Below are 13,196 nucleotides of genomic sequence, written 5' to 3'. Positions count from 1 at the left end.
CACCAACATTAAACCACCATGCAATTGAAAAAGCACAACAACTGGGTTATCACATCACACTAAGCCACGATTTCTTGAACATGCATTGCCTTTAATAATCTTTAATAGAGGCCAAGGTTAAATACATTTCGAGTTATATTTCAGCCAGGTTCAGAAATGATCCAGCATACATTGCAAGAACGAGAAGAAAAACTCGGTTGCTGGAGGTTTTCAAAAAAAAGATTGGTCCGGGATAATATAAGGTCTCCTGCCTTGGGCAGAGGGTTAGACTAAATGATCTCCAAGGTCCCTTCCAATCCTAAGATTCCATGTTCCTACTGTTGTATTCCTTGCAGTGGCTCCAAGCAGTGAAAATGTTCTTTTCTTCCTTGTGTTAAGTGAGTCCCAAGTTCAACTTGTATGCATTTGACTCTTTCCAGATGAGAAACCGTCTTGCAAATGGCCGAACTTTTAAAGAAGATTTTGCTTTACATTCCTGAATGCAGATTCTGGACGCTGTTTTTACTCCATCCCATTTTCAGGTGGCCCGAAATGGAAATCCCTGTCAATTACCCTGCGCTCTTTGCTTGTTCAAAGCAGATTGGTAGACATTACCTGATTAACTGATTAAGCTTGGCAGCGCCCCAGGGATCGTTAGAAAATTCCAAACTAAACCCAGATAAACCCTCATTTGGGCTGCTTGTCTTAGATCTACCAGGTGGAGCCAAATGGAAGATCTGGGCTTTGGCAATCAATCGTTCTTTTCCAAATGCAACAGTTATATATATAAAGGCTAAGATTAGCTGCCTAAGAGGGCTTCTCAAGTGAAGAAAATATCCACTGCAAAATTTAGATGCCATCTAAATGATTGGATACGAGCAGTAACTGGCGATGCCGCAGCGATTCCCTTGATTTCTGGCAATTTTAATATAGCCTTCATTGCCAAAATTGATTCCCCAACTGTTGGAAAAAGAAGAGGAAAACAATGAACATATGCTTTAAGAATGAGCTCTCTTAAGTAAGGAGTCTAAATGAGGATGCAGTGTGGTGGGTTGGGAATGCCACTGATATTCTTTAAATTATATAGGATTTATTTGGTGTCTGAAAAGTTAGATGCTTTGATTGACAAGGGGCTAAAATAATCAAGATGCAAGTGCAATCTACAAAGGTGTGGTGGCCGCTTGCAAGCTGCATCCTCACAGCATACTAAGAGAGGATTATATTTAATAATTTGGGTCTCTTTTTCTGCTTGAGAAGCTCTTAATATGGCTTATAAATCAAGATATTTGCAAAATTATCCACCACTTCAGTCCATTTACAATCCATTTTTCCTTGTACAAAAATGGATCAGACATCATGCATAATCTCCCTCCTCCTCCTTTGCAAAACGACAGAAACTACTAAATCTTCAACTGTTCCTAAATTAAGTCCTAGGCGGGATGCTTGTTTGTAGAAAAGAATGCTGCATTTGTATTTAAGACCAAAACATCTTAAAATAACTATGCACGGTCCTTAATCCTGGTTTAGCCCCTGAAACTGGCCAAGGGCTGGCATACCTGTTCTTCACAAGCCAGTAATCCATGCCGTTCTCCTTTCCATATCCAACCACGAGGACGGCATGATTCAAATGCTGATTGGTGCATTTGGCATCATTATAAACTCCTATTTGGAAAAAAAAAGTTGGACTCACTTGTAAATGTTTATTGGCAACCCATGATCCTAAACTCCCAAATCTTATTCATTTAACAGATCAACGTAAATGTGGACACATTTCCTCTCCGTGTTTGTCTGTGTGTGAATGTTAAGACCTCACCTTGCTTATAGAGAAAGAACGTTGGCTGGTTTGCATTGATGGCCACCGACACTGGTCCAATGTTGGCTACAGCATCCTGCAGGGAAGTCTCATTTCCAGATGGAAGCAAGATGTATTTAGAACAGGTAGCAGCCCGTGCAGCGGGGTTATAGCGACATAGCCCATCCTGCAGGAAGCAGGTAAAAGTTCAAACTTGTTTTCCTCATGAGTAAACCCACGTATTTGTACCTGCTCAACCCCAGTGTGTTTCCCTCTGGCTTATTTCTTAAATAACTATCACTTTGTTGGCTTTTAAAACCCCAGCCTCCTTCAGGTTGTAGGTGAGGCCAACACCTTTTGGGAGGTGCTAAAATTTATAGCTTGGGACCAAACCCAACCTCAGTGACTGTAAAACATAAATGCAGATTGCATTGGGTGTCTTGCAAAAAACAAGATTTTAATTAAAGTAAAATAAATGGGTCTGCAATCGCGATAAGCATTTCTCCACCTCAGTTTGGTCAGCAAAAGCCTGGTGAGGGATAAACAGTTTTTGAAAAGCATGCTATTTTTATAGCGGTGATCAGGATTGAGAAAATATGATGTGAAAGAGACAAAAAAAAATCTCTTTTAAAATGGAGCAGCCACTGTGAATTATTCCTTTTCTTTTTCTTAAAGTTGGATGGTTACACAGAAGCCCAAATGGATCTTAGGGCACAAGCCTATAAATTAAGTTTGGAGCAAGTACCAAGGGCTTATTTATGTTGCTGTGCGTGGGATTGCAACCTCCGCCGAGGAAGTCAGGGAAATGATTAAATGTGCCAGCTTTAATTACAACATCTGCCAGGATTTGCAAACCATCAAGGAAGAGGACCAAAGAGAGACAGAGTTTAGACCAGAATTGTCCAACCTTGGTAACTTTAAGATCTGTGGACTTCAACTCCCTGAATTCCCAGCATGGCTGGCTGGGGAATTCTAGGAATTGAAGTCCACAGATCTTAAAATTGGCCAAGATTGGACACCTCAATTTAGAGCATGTTTGCGAGCAATTTTCTGCAACAATAGCCATACAAACCTTGGCCTTATATGGATAGGAAGCCTCGGAGTTGATTCCTTTATTATCTATGATATACTGGAAAGCAGCAGGCATGTAACCTCCGTTACAGCCATGATTCCCGTAGAAATTGGAGCAATCGACAAGATTCTGCGAGCTAAGCGACACCAGTTTCCCAGTCTTGCGTTTTAATTGAGCTTCCAGGGCACCAACCGCACTGAAGGCCCAGCAAGCACCACACGAATACTGAAAGACAGAGATGGTCAGAATCAGTTGCACCAAAACGTCCCGAACAGACCGATGGATGTTTAAAAGTCCTTCTCACCTGGTCTTTAACATTCGTGACATATCCTTTGTCCCTCCAGTCTATGGACTTAGGAACGTAGATGCCTGCGATGGATTTGTGCAACGTGGAATTTCGGTTCCACCAGGATGGGATTTTCAAGCCGGTCAGGAGCAATGTCACTTCCTCGCTGGTCTGTGGAAAGATCAGAAATACATTTAGCCAAAAGAAGGAATAACAGAATAGCAGAATAAGAGAATGGCAGAATAGTAGAAAAGCAGACTAAAAGTGTTGGAAGGAAGCTTGGAGGTCTCCTAGTCCAACCCCTTGCTCCCTAAAAAAAAATCAACCCGCTATACTCTTTAATTTTCACCAATTTTTTTTCCCAAAGCGGGGCATTTAGTCTTGCCCGGTATCTTATATGTGTAGTTACCAAGCCCATTTAAATATCCCTTAAATAAATCAACAGAGCTAACCATATCTCCTAAGTTATTCATGCCAAGTTCATAAGAATGCAGGCCCAGTGAATATTCGAGATTGTGCAGTGTGATAAATTGTATGTTCTTTTCCCATGTCATTCGGCGCAGCTCTTCCTGATTCTGAGAATTAAAGCAGAAGTCACAATTAGCTGACAAGAAGACCTTGCTTATAAAAAGATTTGTGTACTTCTTTTATTTTTAACTGCAGGAGCTACTGCTGAGCACTCTTACCGTATTTTGGTATTCTTTGCCATATTTCTTCTTCCATAATTCCCAGTATTTGTTCAGCTTGGGGTCCCTGCGCCACTGGGGTGCAGACGCCACAATGACACAAAAGGCCATCAGCCAAACGTGTATCTCCATCCTGTTGAGATGTAGGATTATAAACTAAGAGAACCATTCAAACTATCTGTGATCATTCTGATTTTTTTAAGTCAGAGCATGGCAGATAAAGTATTGTTTAACTCTCTTTGCTCAATTACCAGCAAGTCAAGAAGGAAGCTGAAGTTGAAGTGCTGATTATTTATGCTTGTAAGATCATTTCTTTGCACAATGCGACAGTGGCGTTCAGTCAAAAGTCTGTACAATCTTGAAGCCACAACACCTAATGTCCGTTGGGAGTGCAATCTCCCAACACCACTTGGATAAATCTACTCCTAAATACACTTTAACAAACGCAGGGTACCCTCAAAGGAATCCGCTTTACTTCTTACAAAGAAATACTGAAATCCAGCAGGCAAAATATTGCCACACTTTTAATCACACCACTGAGTTTGCTCACAAGGAAGATAAAGCACTATTTTATTTATTTGTTAAGAAAATTTGTACGGCCTCCCAATTCCAACTCATGGTGACTCCAGGCAGCTTCCAAAATTAAAGCAAGCAATAAGTTGAACGCTCACTGGAAGTTGGAGACATTAAACAAATATTTTAATGATGCGAAAAGTTTCTTATCCACCACATTTCTATCAAGTCTGATGTGAAATTGGAGGATATTGACTTTGATTTAGGCTGCTTGGAAAACATGAAAAGAATCAAGGAGATAGATCACCTTTGCCTCTCCAGTTTCTTAAACCTGACACACCTTTGAGAATTAAGACCCAGCTCATATTTAATTTTTGCTAAAACAAATACACTCAAATCAGGAAGGAAGTAATTAAATCAATCTTGGCTGTAAGTTCCTGTCAGATCCAGGTCTTGTAGCAAATTCCTTGTTTCCTTCCTTGCTAGATATGAACCCCGATGAAAATACACCCAGCGTTATCCAGAGATTAAAACCTAAAAGTCAACATTCTTGCCGATCTCCTTTGACGGGAAAACAAACTTTCTCGCCCTGCTCAAATAAAGTGTTTGCAAGGAAGATGATGGTCTTCTACCTACCTGAACATCTTTCAGCTGGCAGACTTTTCCAAATCGTACTCATCCAATGTCTGACCACCACCCCACCTCAGATTTATTTATATATATTTTTGCTAACTCCGTAGCCGAACACAGCCACTCTCCCAAGCAGCAGACGCCCAATGCCAGTGCCAACAGGAGACGATCAATTTATTACCCTTGTCACATGAGCCTGCCTGCCCCAAACAAGGAAATGGACTGTGATTTTCACTTTCAGTCTTCCCTGTTTTTGCTTGCTGGGTTTTACCAGGTTTTTTGCTCATCCTTTAAGGGGATGAAGTTTGGAAGAACGCCAGGTGAGCTTGAGATTTTGCCCACAAAGACCAGGATGATCAGCTTGCACTTGTTGAAAAGTCTGGCTGCCCGTGGGTGAACATGAACACACACAAATGTTCCCTTCTTTGGGTCTCCTCATTGCGTGCGGAGTGTGACTTTGGTATGATGTGTGGACTTTAACTTAGAAGACACCCATCCCAGCTAGCCCCAAAGCTAGGGGACTGGAGGTTAAAATGCAGGAAGAACGGTTGCAGGAATTGGGTATGTCTAGTTCAATGGAAGGAAGGACTAAAGGTGACATGATATCACTGATCCAACATCTGAGGGGCTGCCCCAAAGAAGAGGGAGTCAATCTATTCTCCAAAGCATCTGAAGGCAGAAAAAGAAGCAACAGATGGAAATTTATCAAGGAGAGAAACAACTTAGAACTAAGGAGAATTTTCCTGGCAGTGAGAATAATTGATCACTTCTAGCTTGCTTCCAAGGCGACAGCTTTCCCCGTTGCAATGGATGGTTGTGAAGGTTGGACCCTAAGGAAGGCTGAGCGCCAAGGAATGGAGGCCTTTGACCTCTGGTGCTGGAGAAGAAGACTCCTGCATTGAGTCCCTTGGACTGCAAGGCCATCCAACTGGTCAGTCCTAGAGGAGATCCACCCTGGCTGCTCTTTAGAAGGCCGGATCCTGAAGAGGAAACTCAAATACTTTGCCCACCTAAGGAGAAGGAAGGACTCCCTGGAGAAGAGCCTCATGCTGGGGACGATGGAGGGTGAAAGAAGAAGGAGGGGACGGCAGAGAAGGAGGTGGCTGGATGGAGTCACCGAAGCAGCCGGACTGAGCTTAAATGGACTCCAGAGGACGGTAGAGGACAGGAAGGACTCGGATCCCATGTTTCTAAGTCATAGCTTACCTCTGTGTGCGTGTGTGTGTGTGGTGGTGAACCTAACCATTCACAATTTATTGGGTCCAGTCCCCTGAAGAGTTCATGCACAACCTGAGCCCATGTGCAATTGAGCCTTAGTTGCCGGCGTGTGGCAGTGCAGCCCACTTCGACCCCAGAGGCTTGAAGCCAACTGCTGTTGTGAGGTCAGGAGAACAGTTTGTCGAGTACACCTTGCTTTCAGCACAATTGAAGCAGGAGCTACAAAGCTACAACCTCCGGCGTGCTCTTGGGTCAAAGAAACTCATGGCTAACTCAGGCAAGGACACCCCAGGCCCCTAGAGCACAATTTACTCCAGGCCTTTGTGCACAAGGGTGTGTGTGTGTGTCAGTGAAAATGCACAAACTTCCCTTTTCTCACAGAGATGCAGCTGGTAACTACCAAAAGGAACAGAAAGGAGGAAGAGAATTTGCAACCAGACCTTCCCTCCAGCTGCAAAACCCCAAACCAAGGGGGGGGGACCATGCTTTCCTCCAGAGAACAGCTTGTCAGGATGCACAAATGCTCCATTTAAGAATATCCTCCTTGGACCAGGAGTTTTTATTAGTCGTGTAGGGGGGAAAGAAAGCTTAACCAAAAATATCTTATTTTAGTGACCTATCACACACACAAATGCTCTTTTTTTTTAAAACACCTGGGTAGTTTTTCATTTTTACTGGTTTGGTGGGGGGGGGGAGGAGGAATTCGTTTATCCATTTCCTCATTTGGATGCTTGCAAGAACAATGCACTTAGTCAGAGAAAAGCTTCCTGGTTTGCACAATTGGAAGCGGGGGTGTAAAAGCCCTTGTTTCTTAGGCACCAACTTTTCTTTCTCCGTGTCACAACTTCCAAAGCACGCACACACACACACACATTCCAGTTGTGCTAAGAGGCTATCTCTGCACAGTCAATCCAACTTGCAGCAGTAAATTTCCGCCCAATGGTGAACTGAAAGAACATAACCTTGGCTTAAGGCAGGGCTGTCCAACCGTATCGACTTTTAAAACTTGTAGACTCCAACTCCCAGAATTCCCCATCTGGCTGGAGTTGAAGTCCACAAGTCTTAAAGTTGCCAAGACTGGAACAGCCCTAAGGATTCTCCTGTCAATCCCTCTTCAAATTCTTGACGAAAAGAGTCAGCAATACACTGAAAGGTCTCCCTCCCTCTCACATCAGCCTCTCGGGTTTTATTTCTTTATGTATTTATTTATTTAGAAAATTCATAGGCCTCACTCACTCTCAGTGACTCTGGGTGGCTTACAAAAATGATTGCTTATTTTTACTTTTTATTTTTTTTAAAGCAGTTCTTACTTCAGAAGCCAAGAAAACACTTCCAAGACCAAGGTTTTCCATCTGGGTTTTTCTATTTGAAAAGTTATGCCTTCCGAGGAAGACAGCTCTCCAGCTTTTGCAAAGAAAAAAAAATGCAGCAACAATTTTTTTAAAAAAAAAACCCGGAAGGTTAAATCTTTTTAATACACTCTCAGCGCTGCTTATGAAGCCAAATGGGTCCCTTATGTATCAGCGTCCCTCTCATCGGCTCTGGAATCCAGCCGTCGGCCAAGGAAGGACCAGGATCTCCCACCAGGTTTGGCCACCGTTGCTCACATCTTTGGGAAGCTGGCTAAGTTGGCAATTCCGCAGGCGTTGTCCATATTCCTGGCCATGAGGACGTAGCCTTTGTCACCCCACTCTTCCCCCCAACTGTGGATGGAAAGGAAAATAAAGGTAAGAATTCAACATCTCCAACAGCTCCTCCGTTTGCTCATCCAGCTTCGTGGTGGTAGGTAACATTTGGATTACAAAGTGTTTATTTGTGACCAGAGCTAGTTTTTCTTCCTTAATTTGAGGGAGGTTGTTATTGTTGTTGTCGTTGTTGTTATTATTATTATTATTATTACTATTATTGTTATTATTTTTTAAACATATGGCATAAGTTTCATTATGTTTTTTTCTGTGGTTACCTACACCAAAATTCAGGGTTTGGTGCCCCAGAAGATATTCATCAGATAAAATGGGAGGTGAATTGAGCAATACCTGTTTTTCACAATCCAGTGCTTGGTGCCCTTTTGGCTCCCATAACCCACAGCCAGGACGGCGTGATTGATGTTACCGGCATTGCAGTTTTCATCGTAATACACCCCTGAGAAAATTAGAAAGAGAAGCCTTCAATTCTGGGAAAACCAACCTCCTTTTTACAGCCAGATCCTGAGCGTATTCTCTTTATGTCTCAGGATGAGTGAAAATGAATTAAAGTAATGAATTAAACAGCAATGAATTAAAGTCCACAGAAGGATGGGGAAAGTTTTGGGGTGCAATCTATGGAAATAACTCCGCTGATGCAAGAGGAGACCCCAAGGTGACTTCCCGTGTTCCAGGTGGGCAGGATGGCTTCCCTGTGTCACCGACAACCGACTTCTTTCTTGACTCACCTCGGCTGTAGAACTGGAAGGAAGACAAGCTGGCATCGATGCCCACCGAAACTGGGCCGATCCGGGCTACAGCCCTTTTCAGAGCCCGCTCGTTGCCTTCCGGGATCTCTCTGAAACCACGGCACTTGGCAGCCTTACCAGTGGGATTATACATGCAATTTTCATCCTACGGAGAAGGGAAAAGGGCAGATTTCCATGTCAGATCTTCTTTCCTTCACAGTCAAATCCTTTCAAGGCTGAGTCCATTGCTTCAGGCCTCCTGCCATCGGCAGGTTCCCTCTCCCAGCAAAACCCTCTCCTCACCCTCCAAACTCTGTCCAGTTCCTCAAATCCCCCACCATTTAATTAAATTGAGATGACCGTTGGCATGTGGACGGCCCCCCATTGTTTTTCCAATTTGCCACGATGGAAACCAAGTTGCCACCGGCATTTTAATGGCTCTGTATTTTCTCCATTCTGGTGGCACAAAATTATTTAGGATATTTTATCTGTGGTTGCGAGACATCTTGGGGAGTCTCCCCTATCCAGAGGCCATCCGAAAGGCAATGCTGGTTGAAACGGGAGGCAGGCCCCTACCTGGCCGATGTAGGGATAAGAGACGTCCGAATCGATTCCCCGGTTCTCCTTCACGTACTCAAAGGCGTTGGTCATGTAGCCCCCACCACAGCCGCTGTTGCTGGTGACGCAGTCCACGAGATTTTGGGGGCTCAGATTAAGCACTTTGCCCGTCTTCTTCTTCAGCTGCCCCTCCAAAGCGCCCACTGAGCTGAATGCCCAGCAAGACCCACACTGGCCCTGCCAAGGGAGAAGAACAGCTGCCAAACCCTGCATCTTTACACAGCTGTGTCTGTGTGTATCAGGTTTATTTATTTTTTTCCACCAGCACCCCTGGATTACTGGTCTGCAGTCAAGCAAAAAGCACAGAACCTCTTTGAGAAGCCGGTGAAATATTATTCTTTCAACCTCTAGGAATAAATAATTTTAAATATCTCAGAATTGGCTCTCCATCCCTCATCGAACCCCTGGCCCCCCTTTCACTTTCCCTGTCTAAGCTGCTCACTCTATTTAGAAGTTTATTTTTATTTAACTTCAGTTCTACTCGGCATATTTCATGCTGAGATTCTGTCTGCCATTGGATCCTTTTCCTCCCCATCATTCCTCATCGCCTGTGAGGAACAGGGGAAAGTCTAATAGATCTCTTGGTCGCCAAAAGAGAATCAGATTCCGATTTTAACTCCTTAGAAAGCCAACTTTGGCGAGAGCAGAGATGGGAGCTGTATCAATGGTCCAACCCAAAAGGATGAGACACAAAAGGGAACAGCCCGACAAGAGATGCAACTGGAGCTCCATCAAACAAGCATCAGCCCATGAAAAGGACCAGTGGGGCTTTACCTGGTTTTTGACTGGGGTTACGTAGCCCTTTTTCCGGTAATCGACAGAATCTGGGACTTTTTTCTCCCAGTCAGGAATGTAAAGAGTCTCGTTATTTTGGGTAGAGGACGGAGGGACTTTAAGCCCCATCATCTTCTGAACGACTTCCTCGCTGGTCTGCAGACAGGAAAAAGAGAAAGGGAGAGTAAGGGGAAGATGGCTAAGCAGAATATGGGATGCTGATCTCTCCTGAAAAAGTTGGAGTCCAGTTCATGATGGCGTTTACACCGAGACCACAAAACGACCTTCTCCAAATTGTTCCCTAAGCCTCCATAGATCCCATCATCCCCAGCCCACTGGAAGGCCACCAGAGAAGAGCACCCACATCTGAATTCCTAAAACGATGCAAAGGTCTAGAATTGTGGTCGTCCCTTTAATGGACTAGGGGTTGGACTAGAAGACCTCCAAGATCCCTTTCAACAATCTTGATGCGTTTTCTATGGTTGAAAGATTAGGGGGATGTACCAAGGAGCACATTTTCTGAGAGAGAAAGAGAACATGCAAATGAAGAGGCCAAAACCTATAAGTGAGTATAATTACATGCTCCAAGGCCGAATGGAAAATATAGTTTTAATGTGTTATGTTGAGTCACAGCTTGAGCAATCCATGCCAAATTAGAACAAGTGCATGTTGAAAAAAAAAGGTAAGGCATTTGCTTTAAAATTAAAATCGCAACCAGTAAATAGGGAAATTCTGTGGATTTTTCACATCAACGAATTGTACTGAATTTACACAGCCATTCTCACTTCGGGTTTGAGCCGAGAGGTAATTTGCCCAGAGACATTTTGGTACATCTGTCAACCTGGTTTCTTTAGCGCGGAGAGAAAACTGCAATGAAAATTAGTTTTTTTTTCAGCTAACACAAGGGCGCAATTTTAAATCCACAGCATCATTATCATTCAGCAATCATCCCATTTTTCAATTATTAAACTTACCATGTCCCCCAGGTGGTTCATGGCCAGCTCAAACGTGTGTCTTCCCAGGGAGAATTCCAAATTATGGGTGTTGATGTATTTCAGGTTTTTCTCCCAGATGGCCCTTCGGGGAACTTCTTCCGTCTGTTAAGATGCCCAGGCAAAAGTTAGATTCAAAGGCGCAGCCAACATCCACATGGCAAAATGGTTTTTTTAAAAAAATCTGGATTCCTAAATGTTAAGACTGGGAGCATTTCTATGCCCCAAAGTGCTGGTCACTTGTTTACAAATGAGGATGATGAAATCCCTATATTTTATTTCTCTTGCTCCAGAATGCGTGCAACGCTTTTTGGAGGCAGAAATACAAGCCCGGGAACAGGTTTGATCTATGGGTACCCCTGGAGGGAGAATTGGGCAAGGCTTTGCCGAAGAGTTCTGTCTTCCTTCACCTGACAGGTAAATAAATCAGATATCTTACTCACATGGGATCCCCTGAGATTTCAAACAGGATCTTCCCCAGCCCAGCAAGAGGACGTGAAAAGTTTTGCCTGGATGTTTTGGCCCGCAGTGCAGGTACACCGCTGCATTATAGCCTTTGGACTAAAAGGGAATTAAGAGTCTAGTCCTCATCATCTTGAATTAAAAGACATTAGACCCGGATTATAAATTTAAGCCTGCCTACTGGGCTGTTTAAGCTCGTCTCTGAAGGCTGCCCTCAGCTGGCTCTTTTAGGTGGCACAAAGAAGCCGTTGGCACAGCAATGGGATTTCATGCCCAGCCGAGAGCCTGGCAGCTTCCGGGCCCTTACCTTGCCATTATAATCTTTCCGGTGAATTTTCTTCCAAAGCTCCCACTGAGAGTCCAGCATCGTGTCCAGAGAAGACTCCATGGCCACCACGTTTGCCAGGGGCAGCAGGGTGGCTAACAGAAGGACGAGTGGCCGCATTCTGGGAGGATCAAACAGGAGACACACACACACACACCATGGGAAAGTTCAAAGATTGTGCCAAAGAGGGTTTAATGGAGAAGCCCCAAGGATACGGTTCCCATTTGAAATCTCTCCCCAATCGTCTCTCCCCCTCCTTTCTTCCAAAAGGAAAGCCACAGCCGGTCCCTGTTAGGGAGACACTGCGCCATTTTCAGCAAAACAGACGTCCGTCTGCCTAGGCAGCCAAAGAGAAACTTAGAACCTCAAATTAGAAGTAAAAATGAAGCCGTTTCCTCCTAATTTATCTGGTGGACAAACAGAGGACAAGGCGACTTGTTTCCTGACTTAAGAATTAAATAGCTCCTCCCGCCTCACCCTTCCTTTGAAGTTGGAAAATTGTTTTCCAGTGTCACGTGAAAGTTTTTTTCCCCCTTCCCCCTAAAAGCATGAAAACATTGGCAAAACAGAACGGAGCTCAAAAGAGATAAATTAAGAATGGAGAAACTCTTGTTCAGGGGCATCCCACAAAGGATTGAACTCTTTGGACTCTACGCCTCATTTTCCGATCGTTTAAAAGTTTTGCAACTTTGGCAGCTGGACAGCCACACCGAAGGCTGGCTTGGAGGAAAAGCAGATGACTTTGTGCCTGAACCCATGTGTCCCCAGAGGATCCAGCAAGGATCCCCATCAGGCTGAGAGCGAGAACACTGGATCCCTCTTCCCAGCTCCCTTGTGGAGGATCTTGCTTGCATTGGAAGGGCTCACTCCCCCACCCTCCAGAAAACCCCCATACCTGGAATCCATGCTCTTTTCGGCTTACTGTCCCAGAAATCGCTGTTTCCTCAGCAGAAATGAGAGTCAAAGGCCAGCTCTGGAACAGAGAGGATCTCCCTGGGGCAGCCACTCGGAATAGGAAGAATCTCAGTTCCCCGATTTGTTTTTATGGTGATACAGCTGGGGAGGGGGGTGAGGAAGAGTCTAGCCAACAATGGAAAATCTGCAGCACTGATCTTATGCTCCAATCGGCCGGGTGAGCAAGGCGGTGAGTGAGGCAGACATCCTGTGCAGAAACCGGGAAGGGGCAGGGGGGGGGGGAGAGGGTTTTTTGGGGAGGAGGGCTCAGCTGCCTCACATGATCCCCTGGCTAAAAATCACACCAGGGGATTTTGATGTGCAGAGAGGAACCAGCTAACCTCCCTTCTCCTTGGAGAGTTGGCCGGAGGCTTCTTCCCCGTTACAAAACAGGTTGTGGGAGCCCGTGGCCGTTACAAAAAACATGGAAAGAAGATTCAAACAAAAGAATGAAGGCATTAAAA

The 13,196-nt window shown here is 44.4% G+C and overlaps 2 protein-coding genes across 2 annotated transcripts; both read right to left on the bottom strand.

Moving 5' to 3' along the window:
• Window positions 1-70: 70 nt before the first annotated feature.
• CTSS (cathepsin S) lies at window positions 71-5,132 on the bottom strand. The gene is made up of 8 exons (XM_081968310.1): window positions 4,965-5,132; window positions 3,816-3,948; window positions 3,582-3,704; window positions 3,148-3,300; window positions 2,844-3,068; window positions 1,793-1,958; window positions 1,536-1,641; window positions 71-939 (listed from the first exon to the last, which is right to left on the bottom strand). Exons 1-8 carry the CDS (start codon window positions 4,970-4,972, stop codon window positions 840-842), a joined length of 1,014 nt encoding a protein of 337 aa, XP_081824436.1. The 5' UTR covers window positions 4,973-5,132; the 3' UTR covers window positions 71-839.
• Window positions 5,133-7,621: 2,489 nt separating this feature from the next.
• On the bottom strand, window positions 7,622-12,916 carry CTSK (cathepsin K). Its single transcript, XM_081967963.1, has 8 exons — window positions 12,674-12,916; window positions 11,761-11,899; window positions 10,974-11,096; window positions 10,000-10,155; window positions 9,184-9,402; window positions 8,608-8,773; window positions 8,213-8,318; window positions 7,622-7,879 (listed from the first exon to the last, which is right to left on the bottom strand). Exons 1-8 carry the CDS (start codon window positions 12,682-12,684, stop codon window positions 7,780-7,782), a joined length of 1,020 nt encoding a protein of 339 aa, XP_081824089.1. The 5' UTR covers window positions 12,685-12,916; the 3' UTR covers window positions 7,622-7,779.
• Between the last annotated feature and the right edge of the window lie 280 nt (window positions 12,917-13,196).

This window comes from Natrix helvetica (assembly GCF_964273705.1).
Source record: "Natrix helvetica genome assembly, chromosome: 16".
In the NCBI taxonomy this organism is placed as follows: Eukaryota; Metazoa; Chordata; class Lepidosauria; order Squamata; family Natricidae; genus Natrix; species Natrix helvetica.
Note: the sequence above shows the minus strand (reverse complement) of the source record. Positions and strands in the feature narration are given on the sequence as shown.

What these genes read in the sequence shown, in the direction of transcription:
- CTSS (XM_081968310.1), bottom strand. An exon ending in TCACGAATGTTAAAGACCAG is followed by an intron (nt 3,069 to 3,147) that starts GTGAGAAGGACT and finishes TCTGTCTTTCAG; the next exon opens with TATTCGTGTGGTGCTTGCTG. An exon ending in GTTCTTTCTCTATAAGCAAG is followed by an intron (nt 1,642 to 1,792) that starts GTGAGGTCTTAA and finishes TTTTCCAAATAG; the next exon opens with GAGTTTATAATGATGCCAAA.
- CTSK (XM_081967963.1), bottom strand. An exon ending in GGAAAGATTATAATGGCAAG is followed by an intron (nt 11,097 to 11,760) that starts GTAAGGGCCCGG and finishes GCATCTTAACAG; the next exon opens with ACGGAAGAAGTTCCCCGAAG. An exon ending in CTTCCAGTTCTACAGCCGAG is followed by an intron (nt 8,319 to 8,607) that starts GTGAGTCAAGAA and finishes TAATTTTCTCAG; the next exon opens with GGGTGTATTACGATGAAAAC.